Raw genomic sequence first — 22742 nt, 5'->3', positions numbered from 1 at the left:
GGAGGGGGTCGGAGCTGACGGATGAGGTGGCACGGAGCTGCAGTGAGTGGCTGTACTGGCCCCCATGCTGGATTTCTGTATGTTTTTTATTTGTAAAGGGGTGGGGGGGGCTATACCCAGCAGTGCTCAGGGCTTACTCCTTGCTCTGTGCTCAGGGATCACTCCTGGTGATGCTTGGGAGAAATATGTGGTGCTGAGGAGAGAACCCGGGTCAGCCACGTGCAAGGCGAGCACCTCACCTGCTGTACTATCACTCGGGCCCTGGTTCCTGAGCTCTGCGTAGCACCCCTGGTGGTCCCTCTCCTTGAGAAAGGAAGAGATCTGCACCCTTACACCCAAACCCGTGACCACACAGTCCCCTTCCCTCCCAGCCCCTCAGTGCTCATTGTGAATGGTGGGGCTGTCTCCACACCTGGGCTGGCAGGAGCCCCCAGTTATCACTGGAAGCTAGAAACCCAAGAAGGCCTGGGGCACTTGGCGGGGGCAGTGTTCTACAGGGGCAAGGACGGCAGGGGGAGGGGGGCTGCTGGCAGCTTGGAGGCTCTCAGGGGTCTGCAGGCTGGGGAGCCCAGGGGAGGCTGCCTGCACTCTGGAGCTTGAATGAGAAGTGGAGGCAGAGGGGACCCGGCATGAGGCCAGGCTGAGGCCAGGCTGCTGTCAGTCCCTGAGCACTTGCACAATCCTATCCCATGGGCCCCATGGCCACTGCCACCGAGTCAGCCTGTTCTGTCACATCCCAGCCTGGGCTGGGCTGAGCTGCCTCTGGCTGTCCCACCTGTCTGCTGCCTCCACACACCCCCCTCCGGCCACCCCACCCCGTAGGAGATGACGGGAAACTCCCCACATCGTCCACGCCCAGGCCTCGGGGGCCCGGCCTCCTGTGCTCAGCTGGGTAAACCTGCCCCCACCCTGCTGGGCCCGGCAGCCCCTTCGTCAGGTCGCAGAGAAACAGAGACAAGGCAGGTCTCACGGAGTGAGGGTGGGACTACTGAGAAGCATTAGCCAACAAGGCAGGGTCCACCCCAGCCTGGAAACTGCATGGACAGACCGGTCACTCACCAGCCCGAGAACTGCTTCTGCTTTTGTTTGGCCCTGGAGCCTGGCGCTGGGCCCATCACGAGGCCCTCAGCCATGTTCCCGTTTAGGAGCCTCAGAGAAAAGCTCTAACTCCTTGACCTCTCTGCCCCCAGAGGCAATCTGTCAGCTCTGGGGAGTCCGGGTGGGAGTTCCCACCGCACCTCCAAATCTGGTTCATCAGGTCCAGCCTAGACACCACAGACATCCACTGTTTATGGAGGGACTGAATGGGAAACTCCCTTTGTCGCTGGCTCGCCCTACCCTCTGCTCTGCTCAAATGCCTCAAAGGCCAGTTCTGTCACCTCTCTCAGAGGTCCTGCTGTAGGACTCCAACACCTTTTGGGTGTTTCCGGCTACCTACACTCCTGTCACCTCCTTTCAGAGAGTTTTGACCCTCCCTAGGGCCCACTGGCTTTGGGAGGTGTGAGGAAGCCCCGGCCACTGCTCTCCCATCTCACTGCACATCTCAAAGACCGTGGCATCTGGACAGACCCCACTAAGATGGGGGCTTCTCAGTTCTTTGTTGGCTATCCTCTGGAGCCCTACCGTGGCCATTACTACAGAGTGGGCACCCCAAGAAAATAATTGACCCCATGAAGGATACAGGCGCCCAGCATATTGGACCTTCAAGGAAGGCTGTCTGGGCCCCAAGGATCTGAAGCTGTAATGCAGACACTTCACCCAGAGGGAGGGGGCCATTGCGTCAGGCTAGGGCTGTGGCTAACCTGCCCCATCACCTCCCAGGGAAGAGTGTCCCAAGGCAACGGGTCAACCTCCTGCTGCCAACCCAGGGCTGCGCCCTCCTCCAGGCAGTCCCCCAAGCTTCCCTCTGCCTGAAATTGTTTCTCTCTCAGTTCTTCCCTCCCCCTCTGGTCTTCTCAGCTCCAAGGACGTCTCCCAAGGGCATCTGCTCTGCAGAACCTGCCAGCCCATTGAGGGAAAAGCTGTGGTTTCTCCTGTCCTTGGACAGCTTGGCCACACACCGAGGCCTGGGCACAGGGCCCTGAGCCACGAAGGACTCTCCTGAAGGACAGAGTGCTGGGGTGTGACCTCTAAGGAACAGGACAGAGGTCATCCCCCTCTTGGTGTCTCTCAGGCCTTTTCTGTCTCTTTCCAGGCTATGGGGAAAAGGTTGACTAAGAGAAATAATTCCTGTAGCAGAGATTACATTGTTCATAGCAAAGATTTCTGAATACCTTCTATGTTCCAGGCTCTGCTGGTGTTGGGGAAATATAAATAAATACGATGGATAACCCCTGCCCCACCCCCCACTGGACAGCTCAGTCCCAGACCGGAACAAGTCACGTGGCCAGGGCTTATGAAAAGCCTATTCTATCACATAATTGTTGCACCCTTTTTAAAAACGGTACCAACACCAAAAAAAAGTTTTTAAAGTCTCACATAATGGTTGAACCTCATATTTTTTCAAAAAAAATAGTGTCATAAAGTCTGTTATGATTATGTGAAGAAATACAATACTCAAAATACATTTTTGAACAAATGAAAATGATGTGAAATGAGCTGCCTGGTTGTACCCTGCAGCACAGATGCCTGGTGGGGTGGAAACTGGTAGAAATCTCACCCCACCCCACAATGCAGAGGAATCCCGGAGCCTGGGACACGGAGGCCTGGCCCAACAGGGGATCACACACAGCAAACCCCCAGGAATAAGGTCCTTAAGACTGAAAAGGAAATTCAGAGGAGGGAGTTTTTGAGATGGACTGGAAGATTCCAGGACACCTCAAGAGTAGACCTACAGTGTGCCCCTATTAAGGACTGCCCCCAATTTCTAATTACAGGCCCAAGGGGCTGTGTCCTGTGAAAGGGCACTGTCAAGTGTGGTTTTCTAGTGTCTGCTCAAGTCAAGGACATCACCAAGAACCCTGGGGGAGGAGGTGTCTGGCATGGACTCCTGTATTCCCCCAAATTATCCCATAAAAACTACAAAAGGAAATGGGGACATTTAAGGGCTAGAGTGATAGCACAGCAGGTAGGATACTTGCCTTGCACAGAGTAAATCCACCTTCAATCCCTGACGTCCCATATGGCCCCCCGGAGCACTGCCAGGTATATTCCTAAAGCAAAAAAAAAAAGAAGAAGAAGAAGAAGAAGAAGAAGAAGGAAACGAGGATATTTAAGCACGAGATTGCAGCAGAAGCTCTCCCCTGCCCTCCCACCTTCAACCCCATGAGGGAGGACTTGGAGAGAGACACCCACAGCCCAGAGTTCATTAGAAGAGCACTTCTGAAGGGAGCTCCACGAATGGTAAAAAGTACAAGGGAAAAGAGGGCCTGCAGAGGGTGTGCTGGGCAGTTCCTAGAGGGATGTCATTTGGGAGAAAAAAGTATAATCTAAGGAGGAATTGCAGGAATTGCTATGGAATGCTTGAATGGGAGCTTCCTTTTTATTTATTTATTTATTTATTCATTTATTTATTTATTTATTTATTATTAGTGAATCACCGTGAGATAAAGTTACAGACTTACAAGTTTTCATGCTTACGTTTCATCATACAATGATCAAGTACCCATCGCTCCACCAGTGCCCATTTTCCACCACCAATGGTCCCAGCATCCCTCCCACCACCCCCACCCTGTCCCTTCACCCCACCCCGCCTCTGTGGCAGGGCATTCCCTTTTGCTCTCTCTCTCTTTTGGGGTGTTGTGGTTTGCTATAGAGCTATTAAGTAGGCATCATGTTAGTCTATAGTCTGTTTTCAGCCCGTATCTCCCATCCCTAGTGGGCCTGCCTAGCACCCTTTGCTTGGTGATCCCTTCTCTATCAGAGCTGCTTCTTCACCAAGCATATGAGGCCAGAGTCCAAGCTGTGGAGTAGTCCTCTTGGTACTTATATCCACTATTCTTGGGTGTTAGTCTCCCATTCTGTTACTTTATATTCCACAAATGAGTGCAATCTTTCTATGTCTGTCTCTCTCTTTCTGACTCATTTCACTTAACATGATACTTTCCATGTTGATACACCTATATGCAAATTTCATAACTTCATCTTTTCTAACAGCTGCATAGTATTCCATTGTGTAGATGTACCAAAGTTTCTTTAACCAATGGGAGCTTCCTTAAACTCTAGGGGTGCCCTATCCCCCAGCACTGCAGTAAAGCTGTGCTCCGTTTACATGAACTACAGCTCCCGGAGTGCAGAGGGGATGTCACAGGCAAAGCTGCCCACCTACCTCAGACAATCACTGATGGGATGGCTGTCCCCCAATCTCCATGCTGGGGTGTGTCTCAGAGAGGCCATCCAGACCGGCTCCTGCAGGCCCTTCCTCTCTGTCCATGTGGGGCCCAGAAACCTCCCCCTCCTAGGAGAGAGTTCTGTGGTGCTCTGTAGATATGGACACCCCATCCCACAAATGCAAAAACACACATGCGCACACACACCACCACCTCCCACTCATTCTCTGCCAAAAAAAAAAAAACACACACACACACAGTGCCCCTCTGTGGACAGAGAACAAGTGGAGGCCATAAAGGCAGGGGAGAGGCATCCATGTTTCACTGAGGGCACCCCTCTTCCTGGGACTACCCTAGGTTTGTGACTTTCAAGCAGCCCTCTTTCGTGGGGTGTCAAAAACCCCACGGACGCATCTCACCTTAAAGCCTTGAGTCACCTGAGATGGCCAGGAAAACATAACTTGGCCAAGAAGAACTAAGGGATGACAGCTAAGGGCCAGGGATGAGAAGCCCTGGGTTCAGTCACAAGACAAGAATGGAGAGAGACAGAGATGGAGAGAATGAAGGAAAGGGGGGGTAAGGAAGGTAGACATGAATACTGGGGGCCTGAGCGATAGTACAGCACATCCGGCATTTGTCTTGCACAAGGTCAGGTTTGATCCCAGCATCCCATATGGTCCCCTGAACACCACCAGGAGTAATTCCTGACTGAGGGCCAGGAGTAACCTCTGAGCATTGGCGGGTGTGACCCAAAAAGAACCCCAAATGTGAATAATGGCTAAGTGCAGGTCCTTCCAGGGCCTGAGGGAGCCCTTTGGCTGCACTGAGGTGACCACACTCCATGTCCACAGGATGTTGGCCAAGTGCGTGAGCGGGTGGGAGCACCCAAAGAAGCTGGTGAAGAGCAGTTGAGACAAGAGAAGCCCTTCAGGGAGACCCAGACACCGGCCCAGACTCCCTCCCGCTCCTGTTCCAGGCAACCCCGGGATACAAAGTTCCTTGAAAATGTAGAGAGGAGAACGCAGAGAGGGACATATCCGGCCAGGAGGATGAGGACAGGCGGATATCCCGGGAGGAGAGGGCAGGCAGAGAAGGTCCAGGTGTTCGAGGATGCTGGAGACCCAAGACAAGGTACCTCATTTGCTTCCAGACCCAACTCGGGAGTCATCTGACTTCCCGGACCCCCCAAACTAGAGCGGGCACCTTCCTGTTGCACCTCCTTCCTTGGCGCCGCCTGCTCTCTTTCCTGGGTCTGGGGTCCCTGCCAGGCTGCCCGGTAGCGGCCGTGGCCAAGGCACGCTGCCCTAGGGGTGGGGCCCCAGGTTTCGCGGGCGGCCGGGACCTTGAAGTTTTGGAGGCAGGAGCAGCCCCATCCCCCATCTGGGCCGTCCCCCACCCCTCCGCCCCCCCGCCCCCCATCTCTCCCCGAACCCGGGCGCCGCCCCGCGACTTCAAAGGGCCCATCCCGAGTTTCCACTGCTGACTCGAGGGCGCGGGAGCCGGACCGTCGGGCCGGCCCCGTGTGGGGGGTTCCGAGAAGAAGCTGGTTGGGGGGCGCCGGGCTGCCGGCAGCCAGGACTGAGGGGCGGGTCCTCAGAGCCCCCCGAAGTGGGAGGGTCGGGCGGGCGGCGGGGCCAATCCGGACGCGCGGGGCGCGGGGCGGGGGCGGGCGGCGGGGCCGGGGGCGGGCGGCGGGGGCGGGGCGCGGCGTCCCGGCGGCGGCGGCGGCGGTGGCGGCGGCTCCTCAGTGTCCGGCTCGGCTCAGCTCCGGCTGCGGCTCCCGCCAGCGATGTCCCTCTCCGTGACCCTGCGCGGCCCTTCGCCCTGGGGCTTCCGCCTGGTGGGCGGCCGGGACTTCAGCGCGCCCCTCACCATCTCGCGGGTAAGTCCAGCGGCCGCGGGGCGGCGGGGAGGTCCTGGCTCTGAACGCCCCCGATCATCGCGGTCCCCAGAGTCGTCCCGAGGACCCTGATCCCCGATGCCCCTGACGCTCCAAGGCCAAGGGGTAGGCTGGATGACTCGCGGGCTGTCGAGGACGCTTCCAGCTGGGCAGCGCCGCCCCTACGGTCTTCTCTCTTCCGCCGGGCCTGCCCCTTTCCTCCCTGGGGAGGGTCCCCCAAAAGTCCACACACCAGCTTCTCTCTGACTTCGACTGGGGGAGTCACTGCAAGGCCCCACAACACTGGGATGCAGCCTGAAGATTGGGGCAAAGAGACTTGAGCGCCCCCTTTCCCAGTCAGTAGCGCCTGACATCATGGGGTCCTAGGGAACTCTGGGGTCCTTGCTGACTCCAAAGAACGGAAAGCCCCATTCATATTTCCACTCTGTCCCAGCTTTGGTCAGTCTCCGGTCCCCTCACCCCGGTGTCCTAAGGACACAGGAGCAGGAGGGATTTCATGGGACCCCCTGCTCAGTCTACACCAGGCCCAGCTGGCTGCAGGGCAGAGGAGGAAGAGGAGGAAGAGGGGATTTGAGAAGGATGGAGAATTAGAAGAGATGAGAACACTCCGGTGTCAGAGGGGTGCCTGGGCTGGGGGAGTCAGAATCTCTCCCAACCCCTACCCCCCCCAATCCTATAGTTTGAAGGGCAGAGACAAACCTTAGTTCCTAGCCATGGGGGTCCCAACCAGGAGGACAGAGAAGCCAGGCCCTGCCCTGTGGGCTCCTAGACTAGAGGGGGGTGGGGGGCTGGTCCCGTTTGAAGACCATCACTTCCCCCGATCAGGCTTCTCTGGTTTTAGGGGGTCTGTGCCAGGAGAACTGAGAGCCCCCCCACTCCCCGCACTGCTCCTTCATCGTGGCGACTGGACCAAGCTGGCGGGACTCTTAGGACTTCTGTCCTGTGTGGAGTTTCTGGGTGACAGGCAGGCCCAGCTGTCCTGGGAAGCTTCCCTTGTCTGCCCTGGTGGCCGGACTGAATGGGCCGGGCCTTACACACATCCGGGGGCGCCTTTCATCTCCCCCTCCCCAGGGAGCAGTGCGGGGGTGTGCTTGTGTCTGTGCTGCTGGTGTGTGTCATGCTGGTGTGAGCCCAGGCCGGCTGCTGGTGAGTGGAGGGGGGGGGACGCCGGGCGGCGGCAGGCCAGGCACCCTGGGCGTGAGGCCGCTGACAGGCTCAGTGGCGGCGGCTGATGGCCGCAGGCGGCAGGGAGTGGAGACATCTGTTGCCCACGCGGCTGCCTGCCCGCCAGGGAGGCCTCTGCACGTCACCGCGCTGGCCTTGTTTGGGACCCATCAGGATGCAGGCCCCTGACATGCAGGCAGGCAAGCTGGGAGAGAGTTTGTCCGCAAGAAACACCCCCCCCCACCCCTCCCCTCTTGTTCCCTAAAGTCACGCGGCAGCAGCTTAGGCCTGAGGAGCCAGGATGGCTGAGCCCGGGTTTGGGTGGGATTTGGGGAGATAGGCAGGGCGAGGGAGGCACAGGCCACAGCTTGCCCTACAGGTACCTCCTGGGCAGGTCTACAGGCATTGCTGATATGTGGGAGTGTCCTCCCCCAGGGGCTTAAGCCCACCCCTCCCTCCCATGCCTCAGGACCTCCTCCAGCCCCTAGGGAATGCCATCCAGGGGGGGGCGGGGGGCAACCAGGCTGCTGGCATCCTGGGCCCAGCAGGCCAGGCAGTTGCCCTGAAGGAGCTCTCAGGCTCCTCGCCACTGCTTCGGCTGAGCAGCTCCAGGGGTCCAGGCCTCCCCCACCTGGGCCTTGGAATTAGCCTCTCAGCCCGGAAAAAGCCCCACCGTGTGCCCTACCCCTTCAGGCTTTGGGGCTGGTAGTCCCAGGTCATCCTGGAAACAGCCCTTAGAAGTAAGAACCCACAGAGGGCCAGGGAGAGCTCAGTGGGCTGAGCTGCTTGGCTGGAGAGAGGCTTGAGTCCAGCCCCCAGCGTTGCACAGTTGCCCAAGCTCCGAGCTGGGAGTAGCCCCTAACGCACTGCCAGGTTTGGACCCGAAACTAAACAAAAAAGGTAAAGACCCCCTCTGACGCCCATTATAGATGGAGAACCCTGAGTCTCAGAGGGACTAAGACAGCGTCCCCGGGCAATCAGCAGAAACGGGAGCCCTGGCCCGTGTGGAGCATATGGTACCTATTGGGGCGACATAGCGCCCGTCCAGCTGTTGCCCCAGCCTGCCACAGGGGCTAGGCTGGCCTTGGGGGCAGGGCTGTGAGTGCAGCTGCTGGAGGTGAGGGAGGAGCTGGCTCTGGCCCCAGCCACCCACTGACCCCCTTCTCTCCTCTGCTTCCTCCTGCGTTTCCTGCACTCAGCAGTAGAGACTGCATTCAGTTCTGTCCTGTGACTTCCCAGCTCGTACCCGCTCCAGTTCGCACAAACCAGGAGAAACCCCTTCTCTCACAGGGCCCGCAGCTCTGCTCCCTGTGCGCCTCTGACTTCATCTGCTCCACGTTCCCTCACTAATGAGGCTTCGGCCTCCGGAGCTGCTCTCACTCCCTCAGGATGAGCTGTGATTCACCGGACCCTTCTACCCAGGGCAGTCACCCTCACTTCCATTAAGCAAGAAAGCAGTTAAAAATGGAGGAATCTCGAGCTGGGGAGATGGTTCCCAGGACTGGAGCCTGTGCTTTGTATATAGGAGCCCCGGGTTTGATCCCTGACACCACATGCCACCCGCCCCTTCCCCAAGCACCAACCTGGAAAGTAACCCCCCTAGTGCCATCAGGTGTAGCCTCAAAACAAATCTGCCTCTGGCATAGAAGTTCTCCATGACCCTGTTCCTTTCCATGGGGGTGGACGCTCCTAGAAGCCTGGTCAAGCTTCAGTGGTCAGGAAAGAAAGAAAAAGGGCAGAAAACTTGAAAGCAGTTGGCTCAGATTGAAAGCTTCACTCTGCCATTTATCACTTTGGCGCCTTTCTGCACGTCTCTGGGCCTCAGTTTCCCCCACCTCAGAAGTGGGCTTGTCTTGAAAATTAATGAGACAATGCGTGTCAAGGCTGTCGCAAGAGTCACGGTTTCCTGGCCCTATGCCCTCTCTGACCAGAATTCCCCGAGCTAGCAGAGCTGGCTGAGTCCCAGCCACCCCTACTTTCGAGAACTTCCTCTACCCACAGGGGCCTGAATGCACCCCTTGTACTGGCTGAGTCATCCTGCAGCTCACCGCCCCCCTGAGGAATAAGATGCCTCTTTAGTGTGGGGACTGGCGTGAGGTGCCCCTTCCCCCAAGCCTTTCTTCATCAGTAAATAGGGATGAGAACAGCTTCTGTTTCCCTGGAGTCTCGAGGCTGCTGGGTGCTTGTCCCGTGTCCCGGGGAAGTGCCGAGGCCAAACCTGTCACAGAGCCCGTCGCCAGAAAGAAGGGCCTGAAGCAGGCCCTTGAGGGGAGGTGGGATGCTGGTGTCCTGGGGCCTCCTTGCCCAGGAGGACACCTGAGTGTCAGTGGTGAGCCAGTTGGCTCCAGAGCATGCCCCGGGGCAGCCTGTGATTTCAGCGCAGATCTGCCCGGACAGTGCCCACAGCAGGCCTCCAGCTGCCCACACTTCAACTCTGTCCCCTCACTGCTAGGACTAGGGAAGTGGAGTCCAATCAGGCTTCTAGGAGCGTCCACCCCCATGGAAAGGATCAGGCTCATGGAGAACTCCTACGCCACAGGCAGACCCCACCAGAGAGGTTGGCTTCAAAGGAAGGGGTACCTAGAGTTGAAGTCCAAATGCTGGTCTGGGATGTGAATGGGGTGCCCGGGCTGCTTTCTCAGGCCTCCCTGTGAGCCTGTCCCCAACCTCCTGGGGCCCTCACTAGCACTGTAAGGGACTCTGCATATTGACCTGAGCTCCCAGAGTCCACGGTGACACTGGGGTGACCTGTCCTGGGAGGAGGCGAAGGTGAGATTGAGACCATGCATCCAGAGCACACATGTCCCTTGGATGTCCTTGGCACACATGCCAAAGGCAACAGCCCCCCTTGTCCCAGCACAGAAAACTGTACTCAGAGAGAGCCTGGTGCATCTGGGTGCTGGGCTGGGAGTACTGGAGAGAGAGGCCGCAGCTTGGCTGCAGAGGACCCCCCTACCCCCAACTCCCCCAGCTCCCGGCTTGCCCAGCCCTGGCCTGATTGAGGCCAGACTGTAAGCAGCTAACCCTGGGCTGGGGGTGGGGGTAATGGCACCCAGCCGGAATGAGGCAACAACCACATTTCAGGAGCAAAGGTGGCCGGGCGGGTGTTGAGAGCCAGTGCTGTGGCTCCCAGGAGAGGGGCCTCTAGGGGTGACTGAGGATGAGGAGAGAACGGGGAACAGAGAACAGAGTGCTAAGACCAGAGAAGAGCACCTGTAGAAGTGGGAACTGAGAGGTGTCTGGTGCCAGAGCCCCAATACACACACACACACACACACACACACACTTACACACACAGACACACACACATACACAAATGCCCCCACACACATTCATACACACACATACACATATTCTCACATTCACACACACCAATATTCACACTTACACTCATACACTATACACTCTCACACACACATTTACACTCCACAAGTCACACTTTCACACACACATGTTCACACTCACACATACTCTCACATTCACACTCATATACACTCACACACAAACACCCACACCTGTGATGATAGGCACAGAGCAAGGAGTGGAGGTGCAGTGTGGGGCTGTGACAGAGATGGGAACAAGGTCACTAAAGGTTCAAACATCAGGTCAGGGGCTGGAGCAATAGCACACCTCGGGTAGGGAGTTTGCCTTGCACACGGCCAACCCAGGTTCGATTCCCAGCATCCCATATGGTCCCAGGAGTAATTCCTGAGTGCAGAGCCAGGAATAATCCCTGAGCATCGCCGTGTGTGACCCCAAAACTGTCACTGTCACTGTCATCCCCTTGCTCATCAATTTGCTTGACCAGGCACCAGTAATGCCTCCATGTGAGACTTGGGTAGCTTGCCAGGCTCTGCTGTATGAGCAAGACACTCTCAGTAGCTTGCTGGGCTCTCCAAGAGGGGCAAAGTAATCAAACCAGGTCAGCCGCATGCAAGGCAAACGCCCTACCCGCTGCGCTATTGCTCCAGTCTGTGACCCAAAAAAAACAAAACAAAAAAGAAACATCAGGTCTGGTGGGGAGCTATTCTCCTGAGCAAGTCTCCACACTTTCCACACATCTAGAGCACATGTGTCCCTGTGTGACCCTCAGGTGTCCTTGGCACACATGCAAGCCCCCTGTCCCAGCCCAGAGGATGCTGCCCTCAAAGAGCTCTAGGCATCCTCAACACATCCAGCTGGGTGTGGGAGTTTTGAGGGCAGAGGCCACAGTATGGCTGCTGAGGACCACCCCACCCCACCCCATCTCCCGGCTTGACCAGCCCTGGCCTGGTTCTGAGGTCATTGGGGGCCTAGAACCAAGCCTGAAGCAAGTAACTGAGATCAGCCCTCTGGCGTGTCACCCTCCTTCCCCCAGGTCCATGCTGGCAGCAAGGCTGCCCTGGCTGCCCTGTGCCCTGGCGACCTCATCCAGGCCATCAATGGGGAGAGCACCGAGCTCATGACGCATCTGGAGGCCCAGAACCGCATCAAGGGCTGCCGTGACCACCTCACACTCTCTGTCAGCAGGTAGCTCTGGGAGCAGGGGACTGCGGGGCTGGGGAGGGGCCTCACTCGCTGCACAGATCCAGGCGCGACTATCCCCCTTCACTCCTCCAGGTTGGGGTGTGTTGGTGTTCTACTGACAGAGGGTAGGCAGAGGCAGGCAGCCCCGGGACCAGGCTGTAGCCTGTCCTTGGGGGGCCGCTGGGGGACTGGTTTCAGGTCTTTCTTCTTTCAGAGTGACTTGCTTGGTACAAGTCAGGACACTTCAAAGCCATGTCCTGTCCAGCGCCTCATGTAACCCTCAGACCCACTTAAATAAGGCCCAACCTCATGTTGTCCCCACTTGTCCATGAGACAATAGGCTCAGAACCCCTGAAGGGTGTTTAAAGTCGGCAAGGGAGAAGGGAAACCGAATTTGACTTTGGGTCTCTCTCACCCCCAGTGACATGTTCGGCTGCTGAGGGCACCTGCCGACCCCACTGTGGGGCCTCAGCCATCCCAGTGAAGGCCCAGGCCTTTGCCCTGCCATGGACTGAGATAGAACCCTCCAGTGGGGTAGAGGACACCCAGCCCCGACAGTGCCTTATCAGTGGTCTAGGATAGAGGGTGTCCCGGGGATATGCCTCCAGCCTTGTTCCCTGTTCTGCTCTGATGATGCTCGGCCAGATCATCTCTGTCTGTGCCCGTCCTACCTGGCTCCGGAGAAGTCAGCTCTGCCTTGCTCTGCCAGCTCAGGCTACCAGGGACTTTCCACACCCCCCCCCCATCCCCACTGTGGCCATGTATGGGCAAAGCTACCCCAAACCACAGTGCCGCTAACCATGCCTCGGAGCTGGCGGGGCGGGAGCTGAGCCCTTATACTTGGTGGGTCCAATCCCAGGTTGTGCTTTGGTGCCAGGTGGGCCCTGCCACAGCCAGTGCCGCAGCACAGAGTGAGGAGGCACTGACTGGGGTGCGCCCAGACTCTGGAGTAACCCCTTTGAGCCTGGGCTTCCTCCCTCCCCCTCCTGGCTGAGGTATGGGCTAATGGAGGAAACATCAGTGCAGCTCGGCCCACCAGTGGCCTCTCAGGACGCCCCACTTGGCTGGGTTCCTCGGCCCTGACTCACCTCCGGCTTTAACTCCCTGGCTGAACAAGGCCAGCCCTGGTGGCAAAAAGGTGTAGGGGGCAGGGGTGCGGGATGGAGGGATCACTAGGGGTCCGAGGAGGGAGGCCCCCAGAGAGGATGATGTCAGGGAAAGGTAGTGTGGGTGGGGTGGAGGTCCCCCTTCCTTCCTTCCTTCCTTCCCTGGTCATTTGTTCCATGTGGGCCTGGATGGAGCCATGGGCCCACTGTGTTCCACTCCGGGCACATTGGCCCCCAGATGTTGCTGGCGGTGGTGTGGGTAAGGACACTTTCTCTACTGCCACTCATCATGTTCCAGTCCCCGCTTTCCCTTGGGAGCCATGCTGTCCTCCTACAAGTGTTTTGACCTCAGAGCTCCCAAATTCCTCATCTCCAGAATAGGGAGGGTCTAATGACCAGGGACCTGAGCAATGATGACAGTATAACCAATCTATCTGCTCAGTCAGGAGGGAAATCCAAGGTCCTCCCCCAGTCCTTGCATGCCCACATTCAGCTGTGAGGGGGCAAAGCCCCTGACTGCCTCTTCTCCTGGCCTCTTCGCAACCTGCTCTGCCAGGACCTGGGCCGGGGCCGCAGGCTCCGCTCCACATGAGGCTCTGGGGTGTCGGCGTGAGGAGCTGGCTGGAAGGAACTTCTCTGTGCCCACCCTCCTGAGCTCTCCTCGGACCTACCCTGCCTGTCCTCTCGGGGCTCCTGGCTCTAGTCCTCAGACCTCTCTACAGAGTAAAAAAGTGAAGTCCTTACCTTTCGGCTCTGCTGATTTTTATCTGGGCCTAAAGTTAGGCATCCAAACTGACCGTCCGAGTTGACCCATACTTCCTGGCCACCTTTTATGGTGCCTGTAGCATCGGCTCCTGCCCAGGGGCCTGCTGGGCTTCCTGTCCCCCACTGCTCAGTCCATCCTTGGACTGAGATGTCATCCTGAAGATGACACATGAGTGTCACCTGCCCAGACTGAAATGGGGCCTGAGAAGGAGGGGGATATGCAAATCAGCCCGTCAGGCTGAGCTGACACCTCAGGCCACTACCATGGTACTAGGCACTTGGTGCCCTCTGACCTCCAGATCTCAGGCCTGGACTTTTTTCTTCCGTGCAGACCTTCATGCAAAACAGCCTCAAGAGATGACCAGGGTCTCTCCCAGCCAAGTTCTGAGTGTATGGAGGACACAGTTGGAGCTGCAGCTTAGGCCGGTCCCTTGGAGACCTGAGAGGCACAGATCCAGGGGTCAGGGGTGATGTCCAGGCACAGCAGAGCCTGGGACCTCAGGCCCTGGGGGAGGACAGAGAGCCTGCAGGGAGGACTAAGTGAAGGTGAGGACGTGCGGCGTGAGTGTAACTACAGGTGTAGACAGCAGGTTGAAAACCCAGCTGAGCTCTGTAGGGTTGAGCTGCTAGAACAGGGAACCTTTTGGGGTAGAGCAGGGATATTATTTCCTTGGTTCTGAGCAGCCCAACCTCGCCCCCATCTGCTGATCGAGGATCATTGCTTCCTCAGGCCTCTCCTTGTGGAGAGGCTACCAAGTGGCAGCCCTGGGCTGGGGCCTCTGGGCCCTGCCTGCCCTGCTTATGGCAGGTTTATGATGTTTTTCTCCCTCCTGAGTGGTGTTTGGCTTTTGGTTTCTATGGCGAAGCAGGAATTTCCTAATGGCCTGCTTCCCATCTGGGCTGGGCAGACATTGGTGATGACTCTGCCTGCAGCGCAGGAGAGAAGGCGCACCCCTCCGCTTCCATCCCACCTCCTCCCAGTCCCTCCCAGCAGGGCTGGACTCCATGCGGAGCACTGTGTGAGGCCTGGCTCGCCCTGCCCACAGCCGCCCTGCCCACAGCCAAGCCTCTAGGCTGAGCTTCTGTGGCCACAGAGGTGGAAGGGTGGGGAAGTGGCCGGCCTGCTGCCGCCACCTCTCTGGGAAGACCAGAGAGGGATGGGGACAGAAATGGCACAGCTGCACGGGGGCTGGGGAGACCCCTCCCCAGGACGGGGCGGATATGGAGCTGTATTTTCTTACTACAAAGGCCACCATTGTAGTGCAGAGGAAAGTGCTGGGCGGTGTCTTTCTCAGGGTGCCAGGCCTGACCCTGGGGGACTCTGGGCCTGGAGCCCAGCCCGCCTTGGACTTGACCCTGGTTTCCGGGCATGGGGACACAGTGAGCAGACCTGACCATCTGAATTCCCACCACAGACCCGAGGGCAGAAGCTGGCCCGCTGCTCCCGAGGACAGCAAGGCTCAGGCACACAGGATCCTCATCGACCCTGAGGCCCAGGTATGTATGACGGACACGGCTGGCCTGGTCCAGAGAGTCGGGTCAGACAAGCGCGCCTGGCCCACAGGTTCGTCGGTGCTGGAGGTTCTGCCCTTGGGTCTCAGATGCTGAGGCAGACGTGGATGCAGAAGAAAGACGTCATTGGGCTATGCCCACACCCATCCATTCCACCCAGCTGAAGGACCCATCTCTACCCCAGCGAGTCCTGCATGCCAGGGCCAAGGAGTCTGCAGGAGGCAGGGCCAGGGCCTGCCCTCATCAACACCCCTAAATCCGGTTTTCTCTGGTGCTTAGTGATGTCAGCCCAGGCAGACACCGGTCTGGAGGTAGATGTGGAAATCCCCTGAGTTTGTCCCGAAGCTACCCTTCTATCTCATCCTGGCCAACATCCCCTGCAGGTTCTTTTAGACTGGACAACCCTTCCTTGTCCTTCTAAAGCTGGGCTCTCGGCACCACAGACTGCCTGCCTGGGCCACTTCCAGGCATAGCAGGGGTTAAAACTGCAGAGCTGGCCTGAAGGGGACCGTGAAGGCCAGCTGCACTAGGACCTCATTTGCCCTGGGTATGAGGGGAGGCTACTGGGGGAGACTGGGTCCCTCTCGGGTCATAGGGTTTGAGCAGGGCAGAGCCTGCTCCATGATATGCTCATGGATCCCCCACATATGGGTCCATGGCCCCTGGGGCCTGCTGTGTCCACTCTCTCGCCATGAAGGAAAGGGGAAGTCTTGCTGAGCCAAGGAGGACCTGCCGCAGCCTCTCCCTCACATTCCCCAGCTTGCTCTGACATTTGTTCCGTATCTCGCCTTTGCTGGCAGCCCTGAGGCCAGACGCTTGCCACATGCCAGGGTCCATCGATCCTGGTGAGGGAGATGACCTAAGGGTTTGGGGATGGTGGAAACTAGAGATCACAGGAGTCCCAAGAAGGTACCTTTCCCAAGAGGTCCAAGCAAACTTCCCACAGGAGGCGGAGCCAAGTTGAGGCCTGAAGGCCGAGGGGAATGAGACAGGCGTAGGGGGCCAGGGAGGAGGAGGGAGCACGGAACCCCCTCCAGACCCAGCGCGAGGCAGTGCTCCGTGGTTCAGAGAACAGAAAGGCCCCGGGGCTGGGAGCAGCAGTCAGGCATGAGGTGACTCGGCTGTCAAGAAGCTCCGGGGCTCCCTCCTGGGAATCTCAGCTGTTGTGTGAAACTCCGTGGCCACACCTGTCTCAAAGCTTGCTCTGGCAGTCCCAGGGACCCACGCTGCCATGTGGGGGCAAGGCAGGGGCCATCGATGAGTCAGACAGGCTTGACACGGGCCCGGCAGAGGGGAGCGGCTCCTGCAGTCCCAAGCTCCTGAGCGAGTGCCGGGGTGGACAGACGGGAGGCCAGAGCTTGGAATGTGAAGCTCAGTTCAGCTCAGTCCTCCAAGAGCGGCTCAGCGCCAGCGGGCCCGCGCTCAGCTGCTGCCCCCCTTTTGTACTTAAAAGATCATGGGCTCCATGGGTGACAACAGAAACACCCCCATCTAGCCCCTGCAGGCTGTGTCCTCGGTAACACAGACACAGGCCCCATTGTCCCCACACTGCTCCCAGCCTCTGCAGGAAGGAGGAGGGGTGGGCTTAGCTGCAGCCATCGAAGGAAGAGAAAGCCATAATTAGCCCTTAGACTAGCTGAGAATACCCTGGCATGCACCCCTCAAGTGGGATGGGACAGGCCAATGGGGGATTCAGGGACAATTGGGTAATCAGAGGCCTCTGCTGGGCCTCACTTGGGAACCCCAGAGGGGCCCAGTGTGGTCAGTGCAGAAGAAGGACGATGTCAAGAGGATGAGCTGAGAGCAAGGTGATGGGGAAGGCGGGTTGGGTACGGCCACACCCCACGCACACCTGGCCTGGCCTCCCCATCAGCCATCAGCGGGAGCCGGGCCTCGGGAGGAGCCACCTCCGGCAGTCCCATGGGCACAGACACGCCGGCAGCGGCTCCCATTTTTTCAGAGAACATACTGGAGCTTCAGCCACCACATGGGCAGCTGCAATTAGGAGCACCTGGGACTGGGTACCCCAGTACACACGGAAAAGGGCAGTCAAGCCGTGACAGCTGGCACAGAGACACTGTTTGGTGCCTTTGTGTGCAGCCGTCTCAAGGAACTTGGGGACACCATAATTCTCCCCATTTCATGGCGAAGAAACAAGTTCTGATCAGTGAAGGAATTGTCCAGTTAATGAGTGAGGGAGCTGGGGCTTGAACAAAGGCGGAGGTCCCCTCACACGCCCTCGTCACTGAAGGGGCAGCTGGCTGGGTGGCCACGGGTGGGGCAGGGCTCGAGGCTCCCACACATTGCCAGATGGGGTGAGCGACTCAGTCCCCCAGGTCCCTCCAGCCCCCTTCCTGTTGGAGCCGCCTCTGCCTAGGACCCAGCCCTGCCCCCACTGCTCTGCCTAGGACCCAGCCCTTCCCCCACCGCTCGTGGCCATCTGGTCCCCATTAGCGGCCAGCCCTTGCCCGCCCCATGCCTGTGTGTGAGTGTGCTCAGGTTTCTCAGGGGCTTTGTTGGGCCCCGTGGGGATGAGGGTTTTCCTGCGGCTGCTGCTGCTGCCTCCCTGATGGGGGGCCCACCTGGGCAGTGAGCACCCCTCTTACTTGTCTGTCGGGAGTGTGGGAAGCAAGAGCGTGGCCCCACCCAGCTGCTGGATTGCCCATTCCCCAGACTCCTGGGAACTCAGAGCTGGTGCAAAGAAGGGGGTCAGGACCGAGCCTCATAGGGTGGCTCATACCTCAGTGCTGGACGGGGGATGCTTGAGTCAGGGCCAGGCTCCCCCCTTACAAATACACATAGGGACAGCTCACACAGATGCTTCCAGTTAACACACGTGAGAACAAGACCCTGCCCTTCCACAGGCCTATATGCACATTTAGAAGTGCACACCCGGAACCGGGGCACCCTGGGCATTGCCATGGTAGCTTCCATGGGGGGACTAGAGCTGGGGGGAGTGGTGTGCCTGAGTGCTGGATTGCCCCTCGCCGCTCTTCCCATCCTATAGCCCTGTTTACACCAGAGCAAACATTGATATGTCACCTCCCAGGCGGAGTCTGAGAACTACCTCATGGTCTGGGCCCTCAGCCACTCCTTAAAATTGGGCTGCCCCCTCCACCAGCCTTGGAAGCTACGATGGCCATCCCCAGGCTGACCCTCCCATTTCAGGTGTGCACCTCCAGATGTGCAGAGAGGCGTGCTGAAGCACAGGGTCTTGTTCTCACGTGTGTTCATCTGTGTGTGCCTGTAGGCAGGGGCAGCTGGCCCTGACTCTGCAGTGACACTCCTGCCTGTCACACTTCTCCCCTCTGAGACACCCCCTCTCCTCATGGGCCGAGGGGCACTCCTCTCCCAGATCCTCAGCAGGGGCACCAGGCTGGCTGGGGGGGCCACTCGGTGTGAATCTGGGCAGCCTTGTTCCCTCATCTGCTGTGCCTCCAGAGGCCACCGAGTCGGGTGGGGGAACAGGAAATGGGGCAAAGGACCGCTCTAGAGAGGGCTACCCCACAACTGTACCCTGAACGGCAGCATGACCGTTTTGTGCTGGGGATCACACCTGGGCCTCCAGTAACGTATGTGCTCTGCCTGTGAACCTCTGGCCCCAGGAAGTCCTCTATTATCTTTCCAACTGTGGGTCCTACGGGTACACAGCACGGTCCCAGCAGGTACACAGCAGGGCTCAGTGGTGGCACCACCTCTGAAGGAAGCCGCACACTTTAGCCAAGATGCTTTCCAAAGCCTCCTGGGATAGGCTGCCCTCCCAACATTAATCCTGGCGCTGGTGGTCAGGACCTCAGTCACTCGTGAGCCAAATTCGAGTCTCAGGCACACAACTATGTGTCTGACACATTTGTCATCTCCTCAGGGACTGAGCAGCTCTGAACCTCTGCCTTGCCCCACTGACCCCTTCCCTGAGCAAGCATCAGCATAGCCCAGGAATGCCAGGGCTGGGGTAGCCAGCCAGCACTCAAGGCCTGGGAGGGGCCCGGGGATATGGTTCAGAGGCATGGAGCAAGTGCCTGGCATGTGCAAGGCCCCAAGTTCCATTCCTGGCCCCTGTAACCCCCTGAGCATCACTAGGGATAGCCCTGGTGGGTCCCTGGCACTGCCGGGCCCTGAGCCCACAGCACCAGCCTAAGCACCCTGGCCTCGCTTCTTGAGAAGAGGCCACCAGACCTACTGAGCACCACTGAGGAGAGTCCACTAAAGAACAAAGGGAAGGCCTAACATAGTAAGGTGGGGTGCAGTGTGTGAAGGTGGGGTGAAGGTGGGGCTCTCCAGAGCCTTGCCCTGGGTCTCTCAGTGCCTCGGGGCCCCTCTCTCCCAGGATGGCAGCCCAGCCACCAGCAGGAGGTCCTCCATCACTGGCATTGGGTCCGAAGACAGCAGGTCAACCCTGGGCTCCCCTTATGGGCAACCGCCTCGTCTCCCAGCCCCCCACAACGGCAGCAGCGACGCCACCTTCCTGGCACAGATGAACAATCTGCACGTGTCACCGCCCCACAGGTACTACAGAGAGCTCCGAGCCTCCCAGGAAGATCCTCATCCTCAGTCAGAGCTCCCCAAGTCCCAGCCTGACCCCTGGGGCTCTGCTGGTGGCAATTCTGACCCAGGAAATCTTGCCCAAGCCCTGCAGCTGCAGAGCGAAGCCTGGTCCTGCAGCCCTGTCCCTCCCGCATCTCTTCCCTGCAGCGCTGACCCTGCCAGGGGCCTCTCACGGAGCCGCGACTGCGTGGACATGGGCTCTGAGGTGTACCGGATGCTCCAGGAGCCAGCCGAGCCCTCTTCAGCAGAGCCCAAGCAGTCAGGCTCCTTCCGCTACTTGCAGGGCATGCTGGAGGCCGGCGAGGGGGGTAAGACTTCAGCCACCTGGCTTCCCCCACCCCAGCCTTCCCACACCCTGCGGTGCCACCCACAGCGTTCCCCAGCCAGCCTTGTCTTGTGACCCGGATCCCTGTCTTGAGCCTTCCATCTCCTTCCTCAGACATCTACCCTCCAGCCAGCACTCTGTCTTGGGGTTTTGTTGTTGTTAGGCCACACCTGCTGATGCTTAGGGGTTACTCCTGGCTCTGTGCTCGGGAATTACTCCTGGTGGTGCTTGGGGGACTCTATGAGATGCCGGGGATCAAACCCAGGTTCGCTCGGGTGCAAGGCAAATGCCCTACCCACTGTACTATCACCCTGCCCTCTCCAGCCAGCACTTTTCTGCTTCCCACGACCCTCTGTCTTGATCCCTTCAGCACCTGAGCCCTTAAACCCCATCCTTAAACCGGTGGCCCAGCCCCACATCCCTCGTTAAGTGCCCCCCGCCCCATCTGACCGCCGCACCTGGCTCATTCCACCCGCGCTGCGGCTTTCAGGGGAGCGGCCCGGGTCCGGTGGTCCCCGGAACCTCAAGCCCGCAGCGAGCAAGTTGGGCGCCCCGCTGGGCGGCCTCCAGGGGCTACCCGAGTGCACCCGCTGCGGCCACGGCATCGTGTGAGTAACCGCCCCCACCCCTTCCACGCCCGTGACCCCCACCCCAAGCCCCCCTCCCCCTCCCAGCTCCCACCGCCAGCGAGGCCAGTCGCCCAAGCCTGCCCTCTCCGCCTTCCCGCATCAGGGGCACCATCGTCAAGGCGCGCGACAAGCTCTACCACCCCGAGTGCTTCATGTGCAGCGACTGCGGCCTGAACCTCAAGCAGCGCGGCTACTTCTTCCTGGACGAGCGGCTCTACTGCGAGAACCACGCCAAGGCGCGCGTCAAGCCGCCCGAGGGCTACGACGTGGTGGCGGTGTACCCCAACGCCAAGGTGGAGCTCGTCTGAGCCGCGCGCCCCCCAACGCCCGGCCCGCCCCCGCTCCTCCCCAGACCCGCCCCACCCCCTCTCCGGCTCCTGTAAATACGCCTTCGCCCCGCCGCGTCTCTAATAAACGCTTCCCGCTGCTCCTCCACTCCCGCGCCCGCCGCGCCCTGGCCCGCCTGCCCCAGCGCCGGCGCCGCGCCCGCCCCGGTGCCCAGCGGACACTGCGGGGCTGTCCCCTCCCGGGAGGCGTCACAAGGGGGTGCTGTAAGGCCATGTCTGGCCCCGGGGGCTAACCTGGATGGAATCGGTACCGTGTCAGCTGAGCGAGAACTAGGGGATGAGGAGGCAAAGCAGTGCCCGGGGAGGCTAAGGCCAAGCCGAGTGGAAAATCCCGGTTTGGCCACCAGCAGCAGAGGTGGGGGCGCGGCTCGCGGCGGAGGGAGGGGCTGTGGGCAGAGAAACGTGAATGGAGGAGGGGACAGGACAGGGAGACCGCGGCTGGGATGGGGGGGTGGAGGGGTTGGCAGCTGCCTCCTGGTATTTTCTCATACCTCTGCCAGCCCACAAGGTTTATTCATTTATTTTTTTTTTCAGCGACTTCTTCCCACACCCCTACCCCAGGACCCCTATTTTCTTTCCCTTTACCCCATCCACCTTGGGTCGCAGTGTGTGTGCGTGTGTGTGTGTGTGTGTGTGTGTGTGTGTGTGTGTGCGCGTTGGAGGGTGAGGAGAGTGGGGGCTGGAGAGGAGAGTGGGAGGAAGAAGTGAGGGAACCCAAACACTTTCTCCTCTCTCCCGTCTCAAGGATAAACAAGCCTCCTCCCCCCAGGCCAGTCTTGTATTGTACATTGCCCTTTTAGGCTCCCACCTAAAAATATCTGAATAGTGTCAGAGTTGGTGAATTGTGGCTGATCACACCCCCATACCAGCCAAGACCCCTGGTCATGTGGTTAACTTGGAACAGGGCTAACAGCCTCCTTTATGCGATCCTGATTTATTTAGCCGAGCCATGAGTGTTGTACAGTCTGCTATTTTTTCCATCTTGTCACATCACAAACCACAAAGACACCTGTTCTCACCATCAGCGTAGGACACTGCCATTTCCTTTTGCGCTTACTAACACAAGGAGTTGTCAAATAGTTTTTCTTTTTGTTCAACGTGATGCATAAAACATGCTCTGTTCTTGTTTCAATTTGAATTTCTGTTATTCCCAGTCAAGAGTTTTGCTGCAACAAACCTTTATTGTTCACTGGTGGGAAAGAATCCTCTTTCCTGACTATCTGTGAGGCCTTCACCTCTCCACTCATTTTCCTGAGGTTTATTTAACTACTAATGATAGGTTCTTTTCATGTTTTTATAAGAATCTTTGTTACTGAATTCTATTCCAAGGATCCATTTTCTGATTATGGTGACATCACACTGTTTAATGACTACTGTTTTAGAGTTTGATCTTTCAATCGCCTCTGCTTATTCTTCCTTTACAAACATGTCAAGACTATTCTTGCACATTTCTAATTGTTAGAGTTCAGATGCGGTGTGTCAGGCTCTCTCTAGAAAAATAAACCAAAATGTCTTTGGATAGTGACAGCAGTGGCCCTGAATCCACAGGTTGGGAAGAGTAGGTAAGGGGAAGATTGTGACCTGCATTACTTGGGGGGTTTCGTGGCATCTTCCTACATCTTAAGTCCCATTTTCTTTTTCTTTCTTTTTTCCTCATGAGTGTAGCACATCTGGT

General features: G+C 58.3%; 1 protein-coding gene across 2 annotated transcripts; it reads left to right on the top strand.

Annotated features, from left to right (window-relative positions):
* Nucleotides 1-5979: 5979 nt before the first annotated feature.
* Nucleotides 5980-21155, top strand: PDLIM4 (PDZ and LIM domain 4). Of its 2 annotated transcripts, XM_004609847.2 has the most exons (7): nt 5986-6150; nt 11690-11841; nt 15125-15206; nt 19549-19727; nt 19914-20074; nt 20582-20699; nt 20824-21155. In XM_004609847.2, the coding sequence occupies exons 1-7, from the start codon at nt 6058-6060 to the stop codon at nt 21026-21028; spliced, it is 990 nt and encodes a 329-aa protein (XP_004609904.1). In that variant the 5' UTR covers nt 5986-6057; the 3' UTR covers nt 21029-21155. The 2 variants fall into 2 exon arrangements, with proteins under 2 accessions (XP_004609905.1, XP_004609904.1); XM_004609848.2 differs by lacking the exon at nt 20582-20699 and having other exon boundaries at nt 5980-6150.
* The last annotated feature ends 1587 nt before the right edge of the window (nt 21156-22742 follow it).

Source organism: Sorex araneus, chromosome 6 (genome assembly GCF_027595985.1).
Source record: "Sorex araneus isolate mSorAra2 chromosome 6, mSorAra2.pri, whole genome shotgun sequence".
NCBI lineage: Eukaryota > Metazoa > Chordata > Mammalia > Eulipotyphla > Soricidae > Sorex > Sorex araneus.
The sequence above is the reverse complement of the archived record's forward strand: the minus strand, read 5'-3'. Positions and strand labels throughout refer to the sequence as shown.